Below are 23,342 nucleotides of genomic sequence, written 5' to 3' on the forward strand. Positions count from 1 at the left end.
GGAACAGAGCGGTCAAGCAAACACGGTTGGATTGGACCACACACACAATACGGCCGGGTTAATTTACTAAATTGCCATTTTAAATTTTGGCCGAAATATCTTGCTGAAACGTCTAGGTATGATGAAGAGTGCGCGTGACGTCACGGATTGTCGGGGACATTTTGTTCCAGCACCGTTCCCAGCTATTAGCTTGTCTGTTTTCATCGCATAATTCCACAGTATTCTGGACATCTGTGTTGCTGAATCTTTTGCAATTTGTTCAATGGACAATGGAGACGTCAAAGAAGAAAGCTGTAGGTGGGAAGCGGTGTATTGCGGCCGCCTTTAGCAACACAAACACAGACGGTGTTTCATTGTTTACATTCCCAAAAGATGACGGTAAAGCTTTACTATGGAACAGAGATGTCAAGTGAACATGGTTGGATTGGACCACACACACACACACAAAGTACAGTGAATTATACAGCGATCATTTCGAAAGATCGTGTTTTGAAGAGGGTCCCTTGCGAAGGGCAGAGATGGGCATCGCCACTACCCGTCGACTGGTGCTGAAGAAAGGTGCAGGGCCGACCTTTAGGTTTTATAGGTACGGCCATATAATCTCACTAAAACACTAGTAACACAATAAGCAGATTAGGGATTTTCCAGTATTATCCGAGTAAATGTGTATAATAACATCTGAATCGCTCCCACTGTATAATCTTTTTTTTTTTTCCTAGTCCTTCACTCTCACTATCCTCATCCAAGAATCTTTCATCCTCGCTCAAATTAATGGGACAATTGTCGCTTTCTCGGTCCGAATCGCTCTTGCTGAAATAATAACATTGCAACACATGCCAATACGGCCGGCTTAGTTTACTCAATTGCAATTTTAAATTTCGCACCGGCTTAAACGTCTCGGTATGATGACACATGCGCGTGACGTTTCGGATTGTCGGGGACATTTTGTTCCAGCATCGTTCCCAGCTATTAGCTCGTCCGTTTTCATCGCATAATTCCACAATATTCTGGACAACCTGTGTTGGTTAATCTTTTGCAATTTGTTCAATGAAAAATGGAGACATCAAAGAAGAAAGCTGTAGGTGGGAAGCGGTGTATTGCGGCCGCCTTTAGCAACACAAACACAGCCGGTGTTTCATTGTTTACATTCCCGAAAGATGACGGTGAAGCTTTACTATGGAACAGAGCGGTCAAGCGAACACGGTTGGATTGGACCACACACACACACACAAAGTACAGTGTATTATGCAGCGATCATTTCGAAAGATCGTGTTTTGAAGAGGGTCCCTTGCAAAGGGCAGAGATGGGCATCGCCACCACTCGTCGACTGGTGCTGAAGAAAGGTACAGGGCCAACCTTTAGGTTGTATAGGTACGACTTTATAATCTCACTAAAACACTAGTAACACAATAAGCAGATAAGGGATTTTCCAGAATTATCCGAGTAAATGTGTATAATAACATCTGAATCGCTCCCACTGTATAGTCTTTTTTTTTTTTTTTTCCTAGTCCTTCACTCTCACTATCCTCATCCAAGAATCTTTCATCCTCGCTCAAATTAATGGGACAATTGTCGCTTTCTCGGTCCGAATCGCTCTTGCTGAAATAATAACATTGCAACACATGCCAATACGGCCGGCTTAGTTAACTCAATATCAATTTTAAATTTCGCACCGGCTTAAATGTCTCGGTATGATGACACATGCGCGTGACGTTTCGGATTGTCGGGGACATTTTGTTCCAGCATCGTTCCCAGCTATTAGCTCGTCCGTTTTCATCGCATAATTCCACAGTATTCTGGACATCTGTGTTGCTGAATCTTTTGCAATTTGTTCAATGGACAATGGAGACGTCAAAGAAGAAAGCTGTAGGTGGGAAGCGGTGTATTGCGGCCGCCTTTAGCAACACAAACACAGCCGGTGTTTCATTGTTTACATTCCCGAAAGATGACGGTGAAGCTTTACTATGGAACAGAGCGGTCAAGCGAACACGGTTGGATTGGACCACACACACACACACAAAGTACAGTGTATTATGCAGCGATCATTTCGAAAGATCGTGTTTTGAAGAGGGTCCCTTGCAAAGGGCAGAGATGGGCATCGCCACCACTCGTCGACTGGTGCTGAAGAAAGGTACAGGGCCAACCTTTAGGTTGTATAGGTACGACTTTATAATCTCACTAAAACACTAGTAACACAATAAGCAGATAAGGGATTTTCCAGAATTATCCGAGTAAATGTGTATAATAACATCTGAATCGCTCCCACTGTATAGTCTTTTTTTTTTTTTTTTCCTAGTCCTTCACTCTCACTATCCTCATCCAAGAATCTTTCATCCTCGCTCAAATTAATGGGACAATTGTCGCTTTCTCGGTCCGAATCGCTCTTGCTGAAATAATAACATTGCAACACATGCCAATACGGCCGGCTTAGTTTACTCAATATCAATTTTAAATTTCGCACCGGCTTAAATGTCTCGGTATGATGACACATGCGCGTGACGTTTCGGATTGTCGGGGACATTTTGTTCCAGCATCGTTCCCAGCTATTAGCTCGTCCGTTTTCATCGCATAATTCCACAGTATTCTGGACATCTGTGTTGCTGAATCTTTTGCAATTTGTTCAATGGACAATGGAGACGTCAAAGAAGAAAGCTGTAGGTGGGAAGCGGTGTATTGCGGCCGCCTTTAGCAACACAAACACAGCCGGTGTTTCATTGTTTACATTCCCGAAAGATGACGGTGAAGCTTTACTATGGAACAGAGCGGTCAAGCGAACACGGTTGGATTGGACCACACACACACACAAAGTACAGTGAATTATACAGCGATCATTTCGAAAGATCGTGTTTGAAAGAGGGTCCCTTTTCGAAGGGCATAGATGGGCATCCACACAACCTGTCGACTGGTGCTGAAGAATGGTGCGGGACCGACCTTCAGGTTTTATAGGTACGACCATATAATCTCACTAAAACACTAGTAACACAATAAGCAGATAAGGGATTTTCCAGAATTATCCGAGTAAATGTGTATAATAACATCTGAATCGCTCCCACTGTATAGTCTCTTTTTTTTTTCTATTCCTTCACTCTCACTATCCTCATCCAAGAATCTTTCATTCTCGCTGAAATTAATGGGACAATTGTCGCTTTCTCGGTCCGAATCGCTCTTGCTGACTCCTGTTTGAGTCCTTTGCCATGGGCCTGCGGACCCTAATAGATAAAAACACCTTCACAATATGTCACATTAAGCCAATCACACACACGTTCACACACTGACAATAAAAAGAAAAGATGGATCCACTTACTGGTGTCAGTGGTGTCGTACTGGGAGTCTTTCTGCAGCTCGTATATGTCTACCTCCACTCGGGCTCGCACCGGGCCCTCAATCGCACTGTTGATGTTTTCCCTGGCCAGGGACAGCGCCAGACGCTCGCCGCGCCCACACACCGACTGGTCGTCCAGGATGGCCGCTGGAGGGAGGAAAAAGACATCGTGAAGGCCATGATGACGTAATCCCGCAAAGGCTCACCTGTCCAAGACCTGGCTGAGGTCAATAACTTTCCCCCTCAGTGGTGGCAGGGATCATTTGACTAATTTGCCCCTAAAACCCTCTTATAGGGATCTATAAAAAAATTCTTATTTCCTGTTTGAAAAAAAACAAATGACAAAAATTAAAAAAATTTATAAAAAAAAAACAATTAAATATGTTGAATGTGAATTCAAACATCACTATAAAGTGAGTTTGACATAATGGCTAATTTCAGGTTCAAACAATGATGATATCTGTTAAACAAGACAAGAAGCAAGGAATTAAACAGACCGAATTAAATTTGGCTCAATTGAGGAGAAACGTCTGGTCTGTACTCTTATTAGGACTTTCCCTGATTACATGGCAATAGCAGTTTCTAAGGGAGGGGGGTCGTAAACATCCATCACCTTTGACTAAAAAACAGTTCAAAGAAAACGTCGTAAAACAGTTCAAAGAAAGGGCCTTCCTCTCCACTTTGTAGATCTCGGGTCAAGACAAAATCTTTCTGTGATTACAATATATCAAAGAAACAAGACACCTTCATGTTGCTTCCCATCCTACACAGTGGAGTTTTACAAGCCTTTTCCTTGGTAGGATCAAAGACAGCTTTTGTCTTCTCGCCGGGAACTCATGGCAACACAAAGTTTTGTGATAACTTAGATATAATAATTCTGACAGAAGTTATTTAGATATATTTAGTTACTTTTTACTGTCCTGACCTGTCCACACAGGTCATGTCTGTGTCTTAGTTTGTGGCTTTCCTCTGTTTAAAGGCCTACTGAAAGCCACTACTAGCGACCACACAGTCTGATAGTTTATATATCAATGATGAAATATTAACATTGCAACACATGCCGATACGGCCTTTGTAGTTAACTAAATTACAATTTTAAATTTCCCTTGGAGTTTCTTGTTGAAAACATAGCGGAATGATGACGCGTGCGTGTGACGTCTCGGGTTGGAGGGGACATATTAGCCCAGCACCGCTCACGGCTGAAAGTCGTCTGCTTTAATCGCATAATTACACAGTATTTTGGACATCTGTGTTGCTGAATCTTTTGCAATTTGTTCAATTAATAATGGAGACGTCAAAGAAGAATGCTGTTGGTGGAAACCGAAACACAGCCTGTGTTTCTTTGTTTGTTGTGAAGCTTTAACACAGAGCACTCATGTGAACATGTTTCTCTACGTCAACCAGCAAATTTTTGGATGGGAAAATTGTGATATTAAGTCGGCTCTTACTGGAGACTTCAGAGGATTATTGGACTGCCTCATGCAGCTCAAAAAGGCAGCTGTGATCTTGGCTCCTCCATCGGCTTCTCTGAGAGACACTGGCGTTCACCGCCGCCAGCCGACTTTCAGGTATAACTTTACAATCTCAGTAAAACACTATTAACACAATAAGCAAGTAAGGGATCTTCCAGAATTATCCTAGTAAATGTGTCTAATTATAATAATAATAATAATAATGGATTAGATTTATATCGCGCTTTTCTATTGTTATATACTCAAAGCGCTCACAGTGAAGTGGGAACCCATCATTCATTCACACCTGGTGGTGGTAAGCTACATCTGTAGCCACAGCTGCTCTGGGGTAGACTGACGGAAGCGTGGCTGCCAGTTTGCGCCTACGGCCCCTCCGACCACCACCAATCATTCATTCATCATTCACTCACCGGTGTGAGCGGCACCGGGGGCAAAGGGTGAAGTGTCCTGCCCAAGGACACAACGGCAGTGACTTTGATGTCCATAGGTGGGAAGCGAACCTGCAACCCTCAGGTTTACATCTGAAACGCCGCCTGGAGCCGTCGCTTTTTCTTTTCTTCTTTTTGTACTTCACTCTAACTTTCCTTATCCACGAATCTTTCATCCTCGCTCAAATTAATGGGGGAATTGTCGCTTTTTCGGTCCAAATAGCTCTTGCTGCCGGAGGCTCACATTATAAACCAGGGGTAGGGAACCTATGGCTCTAGAGCCAGATGTGGCTCTTTTAATGACTGCATCTGGCTCTCAGATAAATCTTAGCTGACATTGCTTAACACGATAAGTAATGAATAATTCCACTTGTAATCGCAGTGTTAAAAATAACATTCAAATTATAAAACATTCTCATGCATTTTAATCCAACCATCCATTTTCTATCGCACCTGGTCAAGAAGTATTATATTTATTATTGGTTAGCTTTAGAATAATGTTATTAAAAAGAATAAGAGACTTATTATACTCTAAAAATGTTGGTCCTAAAAATGCACGGTTTAAGTGTTAAAAAAATATTGTATGGCTCTCATGGAAATTTTCCGTTTTTTCGACTACTTTTTGAAACCTTGGAGACATCATGCCTCGTCGGTGTGTTGTCGGAGGGTGTAACAACACTAACAGGGAGGGATTCAAGTTGCACCACACTGGCAAGAAATCTTCCGCCAGACCTCCATTGAATTTGCCAGAGTGTCTGCCGGGTGATGCTAAGACAGACATGGCACAGAGATGTATGGATAACCTGCTGATGCATTTGCAACGATTAAGTCAACGAAATCACAAAGGTGAGTTTTGTTGATGTTGTTGACTTATGTGCTAATCAGACATATTTGGTCACGGCATGACTGCCAGCTAATCGATGCTAACATGCTACGCTAATCGATGCTAACATGCTATTTACACTAGCTGTATGTACATTTGAAACAAGATACCCACATTCAATGCAAAACAAACACTTACCAATCGACGGATTAAGTTGCTCCAGTGTCACAAGATGCGAAAGTCCTGATCGTTTGGTCCGCACATTTTTACCGGCGATGCTAATAAGGCAGCCATGCTATGGGCCACTTCATTAGGTACACCGACGCTATGGCCGAATAGCGTCAATAGCTTCAATTTCTTCTTCAATCAATCAATGTTTACTTATATAGCCCTAAATCACTAGTGTCTCAAAGGGCTGCACAAACCACAACACAAACCACTACGACATCCTCGGTAGGCCAACATAAGGGCAAGGAAAACTCACACCCAGTGGGACGTCGGTGACAATGATGACTATGAGAACCTTGGAGAGGAGGAAAGCAATGGATGTCGAGCGGGTCTAACATGATACTGTGAAAGTTCAATCCATAATGGATCCAACACAGTCGCGAGAGTCCAGTCCAAAGCGGATCCAACACAGCAGCGAGAGTCCCGTTCACAGCGAAGCCAGCAGGAAACCATCCCAAGCGGAGGCGGATCAGCAGCGCAGAGATGTCCCCAGCCGATACACAGGCGAGCAGTACATGGCCACCGGATCGGACCGGACCCCCTCCACAGGGGAGAGTGGGACATAGGAGTAAAAGAAAAGAAACGGCAGATCAACTGGTCTAAAAATTGAGTCTATTTAAAGGCTTGAGTATACAAATGACTTTTAAGGTGAGACTTAAATGCTTCTACTGAGGTAGCATCTCGAACTGTTACATTTAGGGCATTCCAGAGTACTGGAGCCCGAAATGAAAACGCTCTATAGCCCGCAGACTTTTTTTGGGCTTTGGGAATCACTAATAAGCCGGAGTCCTTTGAACGCAGATTTCTTGCCGGGACATATGGTACAATACAATCGGCAAGATAGGATGGAGCTAGACCGTGTAGTATTTTATACGTAAGTAGTAAAACCTTAAAATCACATCTCAAGTGCACAGGAAGCCAGTGCTGGTGAGCCAGTACTTCAATTTCGTTTTCGCTATCCGCCTCCATACTCCGACCATCTGTTTCAATACATGCGTAATCTGTTGAATCGCTTAAGCCGCTGAAATCCGAGTTTGAATCCGAGCTAATGTCGCTATATCTTGCTGTGGTATTCGCCGTTGTTTGTTTACATTGGCAGCACTGTGTGACGTCACAGGGAAATGGATAGTGGTTTCGAAGATAGCGAAAATAAGGCACTTTAAAGCTTTATTTAGGGATATTCCGGGACCGGTAAAATTCTGAAAAAAACTTCAAAAAATACAACAAGCCACTGGGAACTGATTTTTGTGGTTTTTAACTAGGGCTGGGCAACGATTAAAAATTTTAATTGAAGTTAATCACACTATTTCCCCGACTAATCGTGATTAACTGCATTGTATACGCAAAGCCCAATAATGAATTCAAAAGTAGTGTGTAGTGCACCTTTATTGGAATATTCTCCCACGTGAACAAAAGCGCCAAAACATTTGTTGTGCAAACACAATTTAAATCAGTCCTTGTTAAACAGTAGCAGTTAAATAGCATATTTTATGAAAATCAACTCCAAAAATGTAAATACAAACATTTAAGCTTATTGCCACTGCCAGGGTATTTAAGTTATCCTGTTTGTTATGGAAAATAAATATAATCTACATACAAATCTCTGAGCCACAATCATAACATCTGAACAGGCAATTTCTGAGGTAACAGCAGAAACTTTTTTTTTTATCAGGGATCTTATGTTTAAAAAACCTATATTATAGGTAGTGGGCTGTTTTAGGGAATGTTTGATCAAGTTATCCGTAGTAGCAATATTAATAATGTTGTGTTTATTCTGCGTAGTGTACTTAAAATAATTATGACCATATCTAGGAATTGATATGATGGGAATTTTCCGATTGTTTGCTTGGTGCTTTGATAAACTGAAGGCATCATATACATGGTACTATATTGTGATGTTATGAGCCAGGGAAAAAAAGAACTACCCCACCCAGCATGCAACAGGAGTGACGAGCATGCGCGGTAGCCCGGTATAGGTTGTGGGTCGCCAAGACGGCATCTTGTATGTTGTGATATGCACGCTCCTGAAAGCAAACGTTAAGAACTCAGCCAACACTCCTGGTCTGCATTATTCATAAATAGACAGACAACACATATACTCCGCTGCTTCACAGGCCGCTGGATGTAGCCGGCAAAGTATTCCCATGCTAGCTAGCCGGTCTAGCAAGCACGCCTCATTCAGTCCAAAACGGCCCGATATATCCACATCCAGAATTGTCTGGCGGTCGTAAGTGATCCCGGAGTGACCACGCTGTAAGCCAGCCATGACATTTGCAGAATTGTCCGGTATTTTTGCCAAATGTTCCATCTTTACCAAGAGCCCCTCCACGCCGGGCGATGCCATCTTGTTAAGAAAAGGCGTTAACAAAATAAAAGCATGTAAACAACATACGCAAATGTGCGATAAAATAATTGTCGGCGTTAATAGATTGATGAGTTAACTCGTAATTAACACATTAATTTGCCCACCCCTAGTTTTAACCCTTTTGAAATTGTGATAATGTTCCCCTTTGAGGTGTATTTATGTTTCAGCTTTCCTTTCCGCGGTGACCTCTGGCTGCTCGGGGCACAGATTGACCACAAAAGCTTTTGTTTTGTTGATTGGGAGTCTCACCTGTGCCCGATCACAGTCATGACCCTATTAAGACTTGTCTCGCTGTCCAGTCGAGACAAGATCCTTGTTCCTCGCTGCTCACCCTTTGTCATCGCTACTCTCCAGTTCATTTTAGCTTCGAGCTCCACACTATGACCTTCGCTCGTGTTCACTTGATGCGATGCTAAATTGTGCACTTCCGAGCGGCACATTCCTCGTTTTGTATTTTTGCCTTGTCTTTGAAGTGAATTATATTTATATAGCGCTTTTCTCAAGTGACTCAAAGCGCTTTACATAGTGAAACCCAATATCCAAGTTACATTTAAACCAGTGTGGGTGGCACTGGGAGCAGGTGGGTAAAGTGTCTTGCCCAAGGACACAACGGCAGTGACTAGGATGGCGGAAGCGGGAATCGAACCGGCAACCCTCAAGTTGCTGGCACGGCCGCTCTACCAACCGAGCTATGGGATTAACAGACTCTTAGCTGCACGCTGCTTCTGCCTTCGGTGCTTCTGTGTCCGAGGAACACGACCGTCATGATTTTGCGACGTCAACGCAACATCCATCCATCCATCCATTTTCTACTGCTTGTCCCTTTTGGTGTCACATATTCACTTTAAATCTTAATAGATATTTGTTAAACCAAAACGACACCTGGGGATAGGTTGATTGGCAACACTAAACTGGCCCTAGTGTGTGAATGTGAGAGTGAATGTTGTCTGTCCAGCTCTGTTGGGCATGCGGTGAGGTGGCGACTTGTCCAGGGTGTACGCCGCCTTCCGCCCGAATGAAGTGAAGTGAATTATATTTATATAGCGCTTTACATAGTGAACCCCAATATCTAAGTTACATTTAAAGCAGTGTGGGTGGCACTGGGAGCAGGTGGGTAAAGTGTCTTGCCCAAGGACACAACGGGAGTGACTAGGATGGCGGAAGCGGGAATCGAACCTGCAACCCTCAAGTTGCTGGCACAGCCGCTCTACCAACCGAGCTATGGGATTAACAGACTCTTAGCTGCACGCTGCTTCTGCCTTCGGTGCTTCTGTGTCCGAGGAACACGACCGACATGATTATGCGACGTGAACGCAACATCCATCCATCCATTTTCTACTGCTTGTCCCTTTTGGTGTCACAAATTCACTTAAATTTTAATAGATATTTTTTAAACCAAAACGACACCTGGGGATAGGTTGATTGGCAACACTAAACTGGCCCTAGTGTGTGAATGGGAGAGTGAATGTTGTCTGTCCAGCTCTGTTGGCCCTGTGGTGAGGTGGCGACTTGTCCAGGGTGTACACCGCCTTCCGCCGGAATGAAGTGAAGTGAATTATATTTATATAGCGCTTTACATAGTGAACCCCAATATCTAAGTTACATGTAAACCAGTGTGGGTGGCACTGGGAGCAGGTGGGTAAAGTGTCTTGCCCAAGGACACAACGGCAGTGACTAGGATGGCACAAGCGGGAATCGGACCTGCAACCCTCAAGTTGCTGGCACGGCCACTCTACCAACCGAGCTATGCGGCTCCAATGCAGCTGAGACAGACGCCAGCACCCTCCGCAACCCCAAAAGGGACAACCGGTAGAAAATGACTGGATGGATGGACTTTAAAATTAAATATTACCATATTTTCCGGACTATAAGGAGTACTTAAAGTCCTTTAAAGGCCTACTGAAAGCCACTACTAGCGACCACGTAGTCTTATAGTTTATATATCAATGATGAAATTTAAAAATTGCAATTTTAAATTTCCCGCAAAGTGTCGTGTTGAAAACTTCGCGGTATATTAACGGGTGCGTTTGACGTCTCGGGTTGTAGCGGACATTATTTTCTAGCCCGATCCAAGCTATAAGTAGTCTGCTTTCATCGCATAATTACACAGTATTCTGGACATCTGTGTTGCTGAATCTTTTGCAGTTTGTTCAATTAATAATGGAGACGTCAAAGAAGAAAGCTGTAGGTAGGAAGCTTTTAGCCTTTAGTCACAAAAACACAGCCGGTGTTTCCTTGTTTAAAATTCCTGAAGATGAAGCTTTACTATGGATCCGAGCGGTCAAGCGAACATGGTTCCCGACCACATGTCAAGCGGCAGTTATCGGTGAGAAAATTGTGGTAATAAGTCGCCTCGTACCGGGGACATCAGCGAAGCTTCTGTCCTCCTGCAGCTGCCGTGACTTCCCTCAGAGACGCTGGCGTCAACAGACCCGTGGCCACAACCCTCCGACTTTCAGGTACTATTTAATCACACTAAAACACGAGCAACACAATAGACAGATAAGGGATTTTCCAGAATTATCCCAGTAAATGTGTCTAATAACATCTGAATCGCTCCCACTACTTTTTTTTTTCTAGTCCTTCACTCTAAATTTCCTCATCCACGAATCTTTCATCCTCGCTCAAATTAATGGGGAAATTGTCGCCTTCTCAGTCCGAATCGCTCTAGCTGCTGGTGGCCATGATTATAAACAATGTTCAGATGTGAGGAGTTCCACAACCCGTGACGTCACGCGCACATCGTCTGCTACTTCCGGTACAGGCAAGGCTTTTTTATTAGCGACCAAAAGTTGCGAACTTTATCGTCGATGTTCTCTACTAAATCCTCTCAGCAAAAATATGGCAATATCGCGAAATGATCAAGTATGACACATAGAATGGACCTGCTATCCCCGTTTGAATAAGAAAATCTCATTTCAGTAGGCCTTTAATGCGTCTTACAATCCGGTGAAAATAGACCTGACTAGACCTGCTCATCATCAGTATATAATCCGGTGCGCTTTATGGCCCGGAAAATACGGTATGTTTCATATATTTAATTGATTGTAAAATATTGTTAAAAAAAACTACATTTACCGGTTATAACTTCTGATGCCTTTTATTTGTGCAATTTTCTTTTTCTACCTTTTCATACTTTTTAAAAAACCCTGCGGACATCCTGCTCAATGACAGCATTCATCATCTGGAAAACTGCAGCCATAAAACTTTTCTATTAGCAGTAGTAGTAGTTTTTGTATCGCACATTTTTAAAGGTCAGCTTTTCAGGACCAACATTTAGAGCAGGGGTAGGGAACCTATGGCTCGGGAGCCAGATGTGGCTCTTTTGATGACTGCATCTGGCTCTCAGGTCAATTTGAGCTGACTCTGCTTAACACGATAAATAATGAATAATTCTTCCTATAGCCAGTGTTAAAAATGATGTTCAAAATATAAAACATCCTCGTGCATTTTTAATCCATCCATCCGTTTTCTACCGCACCTCTTCAGGAAGTTGCGTTGATGGTCAGAAGTTATCTATTTATTATTGGTTAGTGTGGGGCTTGCCCTTCTGGGGGTTCTTCAGACCACCAAGAACCGCCATGAGACCGTTTCAGGGTTACAGTATTGTTTCATTTTTCAATAAGTCTCCCAGTTGCTTTCCAGCAATTGTCTTTATATCTTTCGTTATCGCTCGCGCTCTGGCTCCAGCACCAACCCCGTCTCTCCTCCTGGCTGCTGCTTATAACATAGCGACAGGTGATTAGGTAACAAGGCCCAGGTGGGCCGTCTACGCACCTGTCGCTGATTTCGAGGCCGGTCCTGGCAACACCCCGCTTCGCTGCAGGCCCGCAGGCCACGCCCCCTCCTCAGTTAGCATCAGAATAAGAATTTTATTATAAAGAATAAGAGACCTATTATACTCTAGAAATTCTAGTTGAGTTTAGGGTTAAAAAAGTATTTTACGGCTCTTACGGAAATACATTTTAAAATATTTGGCTTCTTGGCTCTCTCAGCCAAAAAGGTTCCCGACCCCTGATTGAGAGTATTGCTTTGTCCTAGGTTGCCATATTTTTTTATATCATCAATTTACTGTTCCGAGACTTGCATCCTGCTCCTTCTTTCTTTGTTTAGTTTTTGCTATCATGACCTGTGTTCTCTTCAGTGGCTTCAGGCAGAGTTGTTGTGTTCCTCCAAACTGATTTACCGCTGATACTGACAGCCTGAAATAGCATCCTGGTCCTGGAGTGACTGCACTCTCCTCTAAATTTGCAGTGCGCTTGCATCGCCGACATTTGCAATGTGATTAAACTGGGACAGTTTTAATCATATCAGCGGGGGTGTCGTTAATGATTCATGTTAATTATGATTTAGGTGTGGAAGCTGTTCGTGTCCGCTTAGCTCTCATTAACCTGTCTGTTGTCACTTTCCAAATCAACGCTAAAAATGGAACACAATCCGTTGCTCTTAGAGGACTCCGCCATCAGGGGGACTAATGTTAAACATCAAAGGCCTGATTTATTAAAGGTCTTTGTCTTCTAAAACACATGCAAACCTAAACTCTTAAAGGCCTACTGAAATTTGATTTTCTTATTTAAACGGGGATAGCAGGTCCATTCTATGTGTCATACTTAATAATTTCGCGATATTGCCATATTTTTGCTGAAAGGATTTAGTAGAGAACATCCACGATAAAGTTTGCAACTTTTGGTCGCCAATAAAAAAGCCTTGCCTGTACCGGAAGTATCAGACGATGTGCGCGTGACGTCACGGGTTGTAGAGCTCCTCACATCTGAACATTGTTTATAATCATGGCCACCAGCAGTGAGAGCGATTCGGACCGAGAAAGTGACAATTTTTCAATTAATTTGAGCGAAAATAAAAGATTTGTGGATGAGGAAAGTGAGAGTGAAGAACTGCGTGGTCGCGAGTAGTAGCTTTCAGGAGGCTTTTAATGATAAATAAATGATAAATGGGTTGTACTTGTATAGCGCTTTTCTACCTTCAAGGTACTCAAAGCGCTTTGACACTACTTCCACATTTACCCATTCACACACACATTCACACACTGATGGAGGGAGCTGCCATGCAAGGCGCCAACCAGGACCCATCAGGAGCAAGGGTGAAGTGTCTTGCTCAGGACACAACGGACATGACGAGGTTGGTACTAAGTGGGATTTGAACCAGGGACCCTCGGGTTGCGCACGGCCACTCTCCCACTGCGCCACGCCGTCCCTGATGGCCAACTTAATGGCCAACTGAAATGAGATTTTCTTATTTAAACGGGGATAGCAGGTCCATTCTATGTGTCATACTTGATCATTTCGCCATATTGCCCTATTTTTGCTGAAAGGATTTAGTAGAGAATATCCACGATAAAGTTCGCAACTTTTGGTCGCTAATAAAAAAGCCTTGCCTGTACCGGAAGTAGCAGACGATGTGCGCGTGACGTCATGGGTTGTAGAGCTCCTCACATCTGAACATTGTTTACAATCATGGCCACCGGCAGCGAGAGCGATTCGGACCGAGAAAGCGACAATTTCTCCATTAATTTGAGCAAAAATGAAAGATTCGTGGATGAGGAGAGTAAGAGTGAATGATTAGAAAAGATTAAAAAAAAGACTATACAGTGGAAGCGATTCAGATGTTATTAGACACGTTTACTAGGATAATTCTGAAAAATCCCTTCTCTGCTTATTGTGTTACTAGTGTTTTAGTAAGATTATATGGTCGTACCTGTACAACCTGAAGGTCGGCCCCGCACCTTTATTTTCATTTTTTTTCATGTTTTTTCCTCTTTTAAACTGTTCAATTAAGTGTTTTTTTCATCATTTTTTCTCTACAAAAAACCTTCCGTAAAAGGAAAAAAAATGTATGACGGAATGACTGAATGAAATACCCATTTTTTTTATACATATAGATTTCTTTATTAAAGGTAAATTGAGCAAATTGGCTATTTCTGGCAATTTATTCAAGTGTGTATCAAACTGGTAGCCCTTGGTATTAATCAGTACCCAGGAAGTAGTTTTTCTCTTGAATTTAGAATTTTAAAGAGTAAAAATTGAAGATAAACTATGTTTCAAAAATTTATTTTCTTTTTTTTCCTCTTTTAAACTGTTCAATTATGTGTTTTTTTCATAATTTTTTCTCTACAAAAAACCTTCCGTAAAAGGAAAAAAAAATGTACGACGGAATGACTGACAGAAATACCCATTTTTTATTACATATATAGATTTATTTATTAAAGGTAAATTGAGCAAATTGGCTATTTCTGGCAATTTAATTAAGTGTGTATCAAACTGGTAGCCCTTTGTATTAATCAGTACCCAGGAAGTAGTTTTTCTCTTGAATTTAGAATTTTAAAGAGTAAAAATTGGGACTCATTACCTCCCTGCTTGGCACTCAGCTTCAAGGGTTGGAATTGGGGGTTAGATCACCATAAATGATTCCCGGGCGTGGCACCGCTACTGCTCACTGCTCCCCTCACCTCCCAGGGGGTGAACAAGGGTGATGGGTCAAATGCAGAGGGCAAATTGTGACAATCATTGGTACTTTAAAGGGGAACATTATCACAATTTCAAAAGGGTTAAAAACAATAAAAATCAGTTCCCAGTGGCTTGTTGTATTTTTTGAATTTTTTTTCAAAATTTTACCGGTCTCGGAATATCCCTACATAAAGCTTTAAAGTGCCTTATTTTCGGCTCTCTGCGAAGACACTGGCCATTTCCCTGTGACGTCACACAGTGCTGCCAATGTAAACAAACAATGGGAATACCACAGCAAGATATAGCGACATTAGCTCGGATTCAAACTCGGATTTCAGCGGCTTAAGCGATTCAACAGATTACGCATGTATTGAAACAGATGGTTGGAGTATGAAAATATTGAAGAAGAAACTGAAGCTATTGATGCTATTCATAGCCATAGCATGGCCGAATAGCTGCGTTAGCATCGCCGGTAAAATGTGCGGACCAAACGATCAGGACTTTCGCATCTTTTGACACTGGAGCAACTTAAATCCGTCGATTGGTAAGTGTTTGTTTCGCATTAAATGTGGGTGGAAGGAAACATAATATAGTTGCAAATGCATCTACAGGTTATCCATACATCTCTGTGCCATGTCTGCTTTAGCACCGCCGGTAAATAGCATGTTAGCATCGATTAGCATAGCATGTTAGCATCGATTAGCTGGCGGTGAACATCATCAAAACTCACCTTTGTGATTTCGTTGACTATCGTTGCAAATGCATCTGCAGGTTATCCATACATCTCTGTGCCATGTCTGCTTTAGCATCGCCGGTCAAATGTGGAGACACTCTGGCACATTCAACGGGGGTCTGGCGGCAGACACTTTGGCATCTTCGGGCCAGTGGTGCAACTTGAATCCCTCCCTGTTAGTGTTGTTACACCCTCCGACAACACACCGTCGAGGCATGATGTCTCCAAGGTTCCAAAAAATATTCCAAAAAACGGAAAATAACAGAGGTGAGACCCGGTGTTTGTAATGTGTTGAAAATGAAAATGGTGGGTGTGTTACCTCGGCGACGTCACATTCTGACGTCATCGCCTCCAGCGCGATAAACAGAAAGGCTTTTAATTCGCCAAAATTCACCCATTTAGAGTTCGGAAATCGGTTAAAAAAATAGATGTTTTTTTTTTCTGCACCATCAAGGTATATATTGACGCTGGAGATAATGTTCCCCTTTAACTTTAACTTTATACTTCCTGATCCAGTGTGAAGATTCGGACCACAAACCCGGGTGATCCAGAAACCTATAAGAAAATGTACCTGGGACAAAGGACAAGGACTTCTGCTGCCGGACGGCGGTGAACTCACCCATGCGGACGGAGGAGAGGACGGAGGTCTGACTCAGCGAGCGTGGCGGCATGTTGGCGAGCAAGAAGGAGGACAGGAAGTGTATCGACAGCAGCAGTGCTGGCAGAGCCGGCATCTTCTACTGCTCCTCATGGAGAACGGTCTGCTGGCTGCCTGTACCGCCACCTGCAGGAGAGGAGGACACGTCAGCGTACTCCTCGCTGATATTGTTAGAACATGGTCACCTTGCTGCTCGTGTTCCCAACTATACGTCACTCCAATTAAGGGTTACTTGAAGGTATGCCAAGGGGTACGTGAGATGTTTTGAAAATATTCTAAAAATAGCAACAATTCAAAAATCCTTTATAATTAAAGCTGCAAGCAGCGTTGGTCGGGCCCGCCTTTGGCTGCTGCCGCCGAGACTCAAGCCCTGGTCTTTGTCAGACCTACATAGAAGTTTTTTATTCATGTCTCTCCGACATTCCTAACAGAAGTTACAAGCAGTTTTGTCTGTGTTTTTTCTTAGGGGGCGCTAGAGCGCACTTTTGATTTTTGGGGTTTGGTTTTTTATCAGATGGCAATTTTCGCCAGTCCTAATGTGTGTGTAAAATTTGGTGAGTTTTGAAGCATGTTAAGGTGGTGAAATTACAGATCGTTTTTTCTGGATGTTGTTGATAAATGGCTTTCGCTTTGCATAGTAGTGCTTTAACTTGCACCTTGAAGCATTTTAAGGGGGTCAAATTACAGCTCAAAGAGGCAAAAATGATATTTTTTAGGAAAATTTGGGCAGGTTTTTTGATGGCGCGTAAAATCCAAACCGGAGCAGTAATCAAAACTCTTTCGATAACTTTTAATTAGAAGGGTTCAAACTCTCTTCTGTGCAAGTTTGAAGCTGAAACGACAAACAGGCTCAGAGGAGATAACGTTTGAAAAAGGTGACGGGTGTTTACAAAACTTTTATTTTCCTGTGAGAAAACAAAAGTTTTCCTATATTAAGGGGGTCAAATTTGACCCCCTTAAAATGCTTCAAAACCCACCAAACTTGGCACACACATCAGGACTGGCAAAAATTGCGATTTAATGAATAAACAAAAACCCAAAACTCAAAATTGCGCTCTAGCGCAATTTTTTAATAAAACACAGAAAAAACTGCTCCTAAGAAGAAAACAAAGACAAAACTGCTTGTAACTTCCTGTAGGAATGTCGGAAAGACATGAAACAAAAACTTCCATGTTGGTCTCACTTAGACCTACATTTTAATATTTGACATTCCTCAGCAAAAATCAACAGGAAGTTAAAAATTACCCCTTCAAAATAAAAGTTTTGTAAACACCCGTCACCTTTATTCAAACGTTATCTCCTCTGAGCTCGTTTGTTGTTTAAGCTTCAAACTCGCACAGGAGAGAGTTTGAACCCTTTTGATTAAAAGTTATCGAAAGAGTTTTGATTAATGCTCGAGTTTTGATTTTACGCGCCTTCAAAGTACCCCTGCGCAAAGTTTCCTAAAATATGCAATTTTTGCCTATTTGAGCTGTAATTTGACACCCTTAAAATGCTTCAAAGTGCAAGTTAAAGCTCTACTATGCAAAGCGAAAGCCATTTATCAACAACATCCAGAAACGCCCATCTGTAATTTGACCCCCTTAACATGCTTCAAAACTCACTAAATTTTACACACACATCAGGACTGGCGAAAATTGCCATCTAATAAAAAACCAAACCCTAAAAATCAAAATTGCACTCTAGCGCCCCCTAGGAAAAAACCCAGATAAAACTGCATGTAACTTCTGTTAGGAATGTCGTAGAGACATGAAACAAAAACCTCTATGTTGATCTGAATTAGACCAGGGCTTGAGTAGCGGCGGCAGCCAAAGGCGGACCCAACCAACGCTGCTTGCAGCTTTAATTTATAATTGAATCACTTGTTTATTTTTCTATAAGTTTTTGGTTATTTTTATACCTTTTTTTCCAAATAGTTCAAGAAAGACCACTACAAATGAGCAATATTTTGCACTGTTATACAATTTAATAAATCTGAAACTAAAGACATAGTGCTGTATTTTACTTCTTTATCTCTCTTTTTCAACCAAAAATGCTTTGCTCTGATTAGGGGGTACTTGAGTTAAAAAAATGTTCCCAGGGGGTACATCACTGAAAAAAGGTTGAGAACCACTGATCTAACAGCTTTAGAGCAGGGGTGTCCAAACTTTTTCCAAATCAAAATCAAAGCAAGTGGGGGCCATTTATTTTAAAAACCAATACAACATATGAATAAAAAATATATATTTAAGTCTCCACTCAGGCTTGATCCCAGTGACCCCAAATTACTTTTGGTAAAAATAAAATGTTAAAAATGTGTCACTATTCAGTATTATTATTTTTATTAATATTCAAGTTTTAAATCTCTAGATCAGGAGTCACCAATGCGGTGCCCGTAAGGACCAGATGAGTCGCCCGCTGGCCTGTTCTAAAAATAGCTCAAATAGCAGCACTTACCAGTGAGCTGCCTCTATTTATTTAATTGTATTTATTTACTAGCAAGCTGGTCTCGCTTTGCTCGACATTTTTAATTCTAAGAGAGACAAAACTCAAATGGAAGTAGAAAATCCAAGAAAATATTTTAAAGACTTGGTCTTCCCTTGTTTAAATAAATTCATTTATTGTTTTACTTTGCTTCTTATAACTTATAGAAAGACAATTTTATAGAAAAAATACAACCTTAAAAATGATTTTAGGATTTTTAAACACATATACCTTTTTACCTTTTAAATTCCTTCCTCTTCTTTCCTGACAATTTAAACCAATGTTCAAGTAAATTGATTGTTTTTATGGTAAAGAATAATAAATACATTTTAATTTAATTCTTCATTTTAGCTTCTGTTTTTTCGACAAAGAATATTTGTGAAATATTTCTTCAAACATATTATGATTAAAATCCCCAAAAAATATTCTGGCAAATATAGAAAACATTTTGAAATAATTTAAATATTATTTCAAAGTCTTCTGAGTTTTTTGTTTTTTTTTAATTCTGGAAAATCTAGAAGAAATAATGATTTGTCTTTGTTAGAAATATAGCTTGGTCCAATTTGTTATATATTCTTATAACAAAATGCAGATTGGATTTTAACCTATTTAAAACATGTCATCAAAATTGTAAAATTAATCTTAATCAGGAAAAATTACAAATGATGCTCCATAAATTCATTTTTTTTTTTTTTTTTTTTTTAAAGATTAGAATCTTCTTTTTTTCCGGTTGAATTTTGAATTTCAAAGAGTCGAAATTGAAGATAAACTATGTTTCAAAATTTAATTTTACTTTTTTTCCTGTTTTCTCTTCTTTTAAACCATTTTTTTCATCATTTATTCTCTACCATGAATTGATTAACGTGGAATTAAACAAGTTGAAAAACTTATTCGGGTGTTGCCATTTAGTGGTCAATTGTACGGAATATGTACTGTACTGTGCAATCTACTAATAAAAGTATCAATCAATCAATCAATTAATCAATCAAAAACAAAAAACTTTCCGTAAAAGGAAAAAAATGTACGATGGAATGACGGACAGAAATACCAATTTATATATATATATATATATATATATATATATATATTTATTAAAGGTAAATTGAGCAAATTGGCTATTTCTGGCAATTTTTTTTAAGTGTGTATCAAACTGGTTGCCCTTCGCATTAATTAGTACCCAAGAAGTAGCTCTTGGTTTCAAAAAGGTTGGTGACCCCTGCTCTAGATCAACATTAAGTCCATCTGTCAATAAGACGTTCTTAAAGATTTAAGTTGTATGCTCTTTTTGTCAAAGAAAACCAGGTTTTTTTATTTAATTTTTTTTTTTTAAATGCAATATTTTCACCCAATAAAATTTTTAAGTAGAATGTTTGAGATTATATCATAATTGGAGCCGTAAAAAGGTCAACAACTCATAACACCATTGATTTTAATTCACTGTTTTTTTTTGTGCAACGACACTTAAAAACAACACACACTGATCCAAAAGGGTCCTAATCATTAAAGTGTTAAAAAATAACAACATTTTTTTTTTACTGTTTACTTTTAACACAATGGTGTCAAGATCAACTTCAGATCTATTCGTCAATTATACGTTTTTTTGGTAGTTTATGTTTTTTGTTTGTTTGTTTTAGGCCATTCTTTGAAAAAAAAACAGCTCAGTTTTTTATATGGCAAACACAAAATATGCAACATTTGCCTCCAAAAAATATCTGAAAGTGGAATATTTAATGTGACGAAATTGGAGCCTTGAATTGCTCAATAATTCATGATTTTGATTCACTATGGCAGCTTTGTGTTATTAGAGTAAACATTGCAACATTTTCTTGTTACATTTCACCTGTTTAGCTCTTTTATACCTTTTTTTATGTTTTTAATTTTTTTCATAGTATTTTTAAAATGACCCGCGGGCCGCACTTTGGACACCCCTGCTTTAGAGATTTACTGTCTCGTCATAAAATACGAGTCCTCTTCAAGTCTCCTGTGGGAAGTCAGTCTTTTGGAAGATGCAGGGTTCAGCCTGCAGGAGATCTCCAGAGACAGTTCAAAGACAACACCACAACAAACACACAGGCTCTCAAAGGCAGCTTCCTCATATGCATACAGATCGCCTCGTCACAAAGTAGGCGGAGGCGACAGACAGACGGGGAAGTTTAACGACCGCCAATTGAACCAGGAGCGCGGTCGGAGTAGCGAGGAGGTTCACCTTTTGACCTTTACAGGGAGGGAGTGGACCATGATACACAGACACTGTAAAGCATCACTGACATGCAGAGGTGGGTAGAAAAGCCAGAAATTGTACTCAAATAAGAGTACTGTTACTTTAGAGGTGTAATACTAAAAGTAAAAGTAAGGAGTAGTCAGCTAAATATTTACTTGAGTGAAAGTAAAAAGTATGTTGTGAAAAAACTACTCAAGTACTGAGTAACTCAGGGGTCGGGAACCTTTTTGGCTGAGAGAGCCATGAAAGCCAAGTATTTTAAAATGTATTTCCGTGAGAGCCGTATCATATTTTTTAACACTGAATACAACTGTCAGGTTCAAACACTGATGACATGTATTAAACAGACAAGAAGCAAGGAATTCAACAGAGACTGGATTCAATTTAGCTCAATGAGGAGAAACCCGTAGACCCTGTACCCTTGTACAGTGTCGTCCCACAAGAGAATTCTACGCCTCCTAACAACTAAATGCGTGCATCTCTTATTATTTTTAATAACATTGTTATTCTGAAGTTAACCAATAATAAATAAAATACTCTTGACCATTAATGCGACTTCTTGAACAGGTGCGGTAGAAACGGATGGATGGATTAAAATGCATGAGAATGTTTTATATTTTGAACGTTATTTTTAACACTGTGATTACCAGTGGAATTATTAATTACTTATCGTGTTAAGCAACGTCAGCTAAGATTTATCTGAGAGCCAGATGTAGTCATCAAAAGAGCCACATCTGGCTCGAGAGCCATAGGTTCCCTACCCCTGGAGTAACTGATGACTAACCTGTTCGTTTATTGATGACGGCAACAAGTAATGCACAAAAACAAAAAATAGCAATAGACAAATTCAGAGCCAGGAATTTCTCTTAAGCAACTAAAACAGTAATGTATATTAAATAATACATATTTGGTTTTACACTGTATTGAACAAAAAATTTGAAAATGAAATTTACCTTTGCAAGAACATTATACTATTGGCTAAGTTTTATATTCATAAATGTAAGTTTCTCAATACCTGACCTGTTTTTTGTGCCTTTAAAAAAGATTTAGAACTCTGCATGAAAACACTCTAACTCTAACAACCAAAAAGCTGTGAAAACGATGATGCTGTGTTCCAAATTTCAGTTATTTACTGAGATTGAGTGAGCCTGTGGCTTTGCACTTTGTTTACTTTAAATATGTTTTTTTAATTTTATTTTATTTTGCACTCTACATTAGTTACTTTGAATTTACAACCCCCTGGCGCTGTTTTGTACGCTTTTTATACTGTTTTGTACTGTTTTTGTACTTACCTTGATTATTATTTTCAACTGTTTGTAAATCTTGAAATTTATAAACAAAGGTTGATTAAAAAAAAGAAAAAAAGTGCAGTTAATCATGTTACTGCCTGGCTCTGTTTGATTGGTGAAACGGAGTCAAACGTCACCAGTGACTGCATTTGATTGGAGAAACGGAGTCAAACGTCACCAGTGACTGCAGTTGATTGGTGAAACGGAGTCAAACGTCACCGGTGACTGCATTTGATTGGTGAAACGGAGTCAAACGTCACCAGTGACTGCATTTGATTGGAGAAACGGAGTCAAACGTCACCGGTGACTGCATTTGATTGGAGAAACGGAGTCAAACGTCACCAGTGACTGCATTTGATTGGTGAAACGGAGTCGAACGTCACCAGTGACTGCATTTGATTGGTGAAACGGAGTCGAACGTCACCAGTGACTGCATTTGATTGGTGAAACGGAGTCAAACGTCACCGGTGACTGCATTTGATTGGAGAAACGGAGTCAAACGTCACCAGTGACTGCATTTGATTGGTGAAACGGAGTCAAACGTCACCAGTGACTGCATTTGATTGGTGAAACGGAGTCGAACGTCACCAGTGACTGCATTTGATTGGTGAAACGGAGTCAAACGTCACCAGTGACTGCATTTGATTGGTGAAGCAGAGTCAAACGTCACCAGTGACTGCATTTGATTGGTGAAACGGAGTCAAACGTCACCAGTGACTGCATTTGATTGGTGAAACGGAGTCGAACGCCACCAGTGACTGCATTTGATTGGAGAAACGGAGTCAAACGTCACCAGTGACTGCATTTGATTGGTGAAACGGAGTCAAACGTCACCAGTGACTGCATTTGATTGGTGAAACTGAGTCAAACGTCACC

The 23,342-nt window shown here is 40.7% G+C and overlaps 1 protein-coding gene across 4 annotated transcripts in view; it reads right to left on the reverse strand.

Moving 5' to 3' along the window:
• The window catches only part of grik5 (glutamate receptor, ionotropic, kainate 5), a 475,370-nt gene that overhangs the window by 138,685 nt on the left and 313,343 nt on the right, over positions 1-23,342 (reverse strand). For all 4 annotated transcript variants that reach the window (XM_061915085.1, XM_061915084.1, XM_061915082.1 and 1 more), the window contains 2 exons: positions 16,455-16,619; positions 3,305-3,469 (listed from right to left, as the gene is read on the reverse strand). In XM_061915085.1, the coding sequence (XP_061771069.1) occupies positions 3,305-3,469; positions 16,455-16,569 (280 nt within the window). In that variant the 5' untranslated portion in view covers positions 16,570-16,619. The remainder of the gene's footprint in view (positions 1-3,304; positions 3,470-16,454; positions 16,620-23,342) is intronic.

The sequence above is a fragment of the Nerophis ophidion genome, linkage group LG11 (assembly GCF_033978795.1).
Source record: "Nerophis ophidion isolate RoL-2023_Sa linkage group LG11, RoL_Noph_v1.0, whole genome shotgun sequence".
In the NCBI taxonomy this organism is placed as follows: domain Eukaryota; kingdom Metazoa; phylum Chordata; class Actinopteri; order Syngnathiformes; family Syngnathidae; genus Nerophis; species Nerophis ophidion.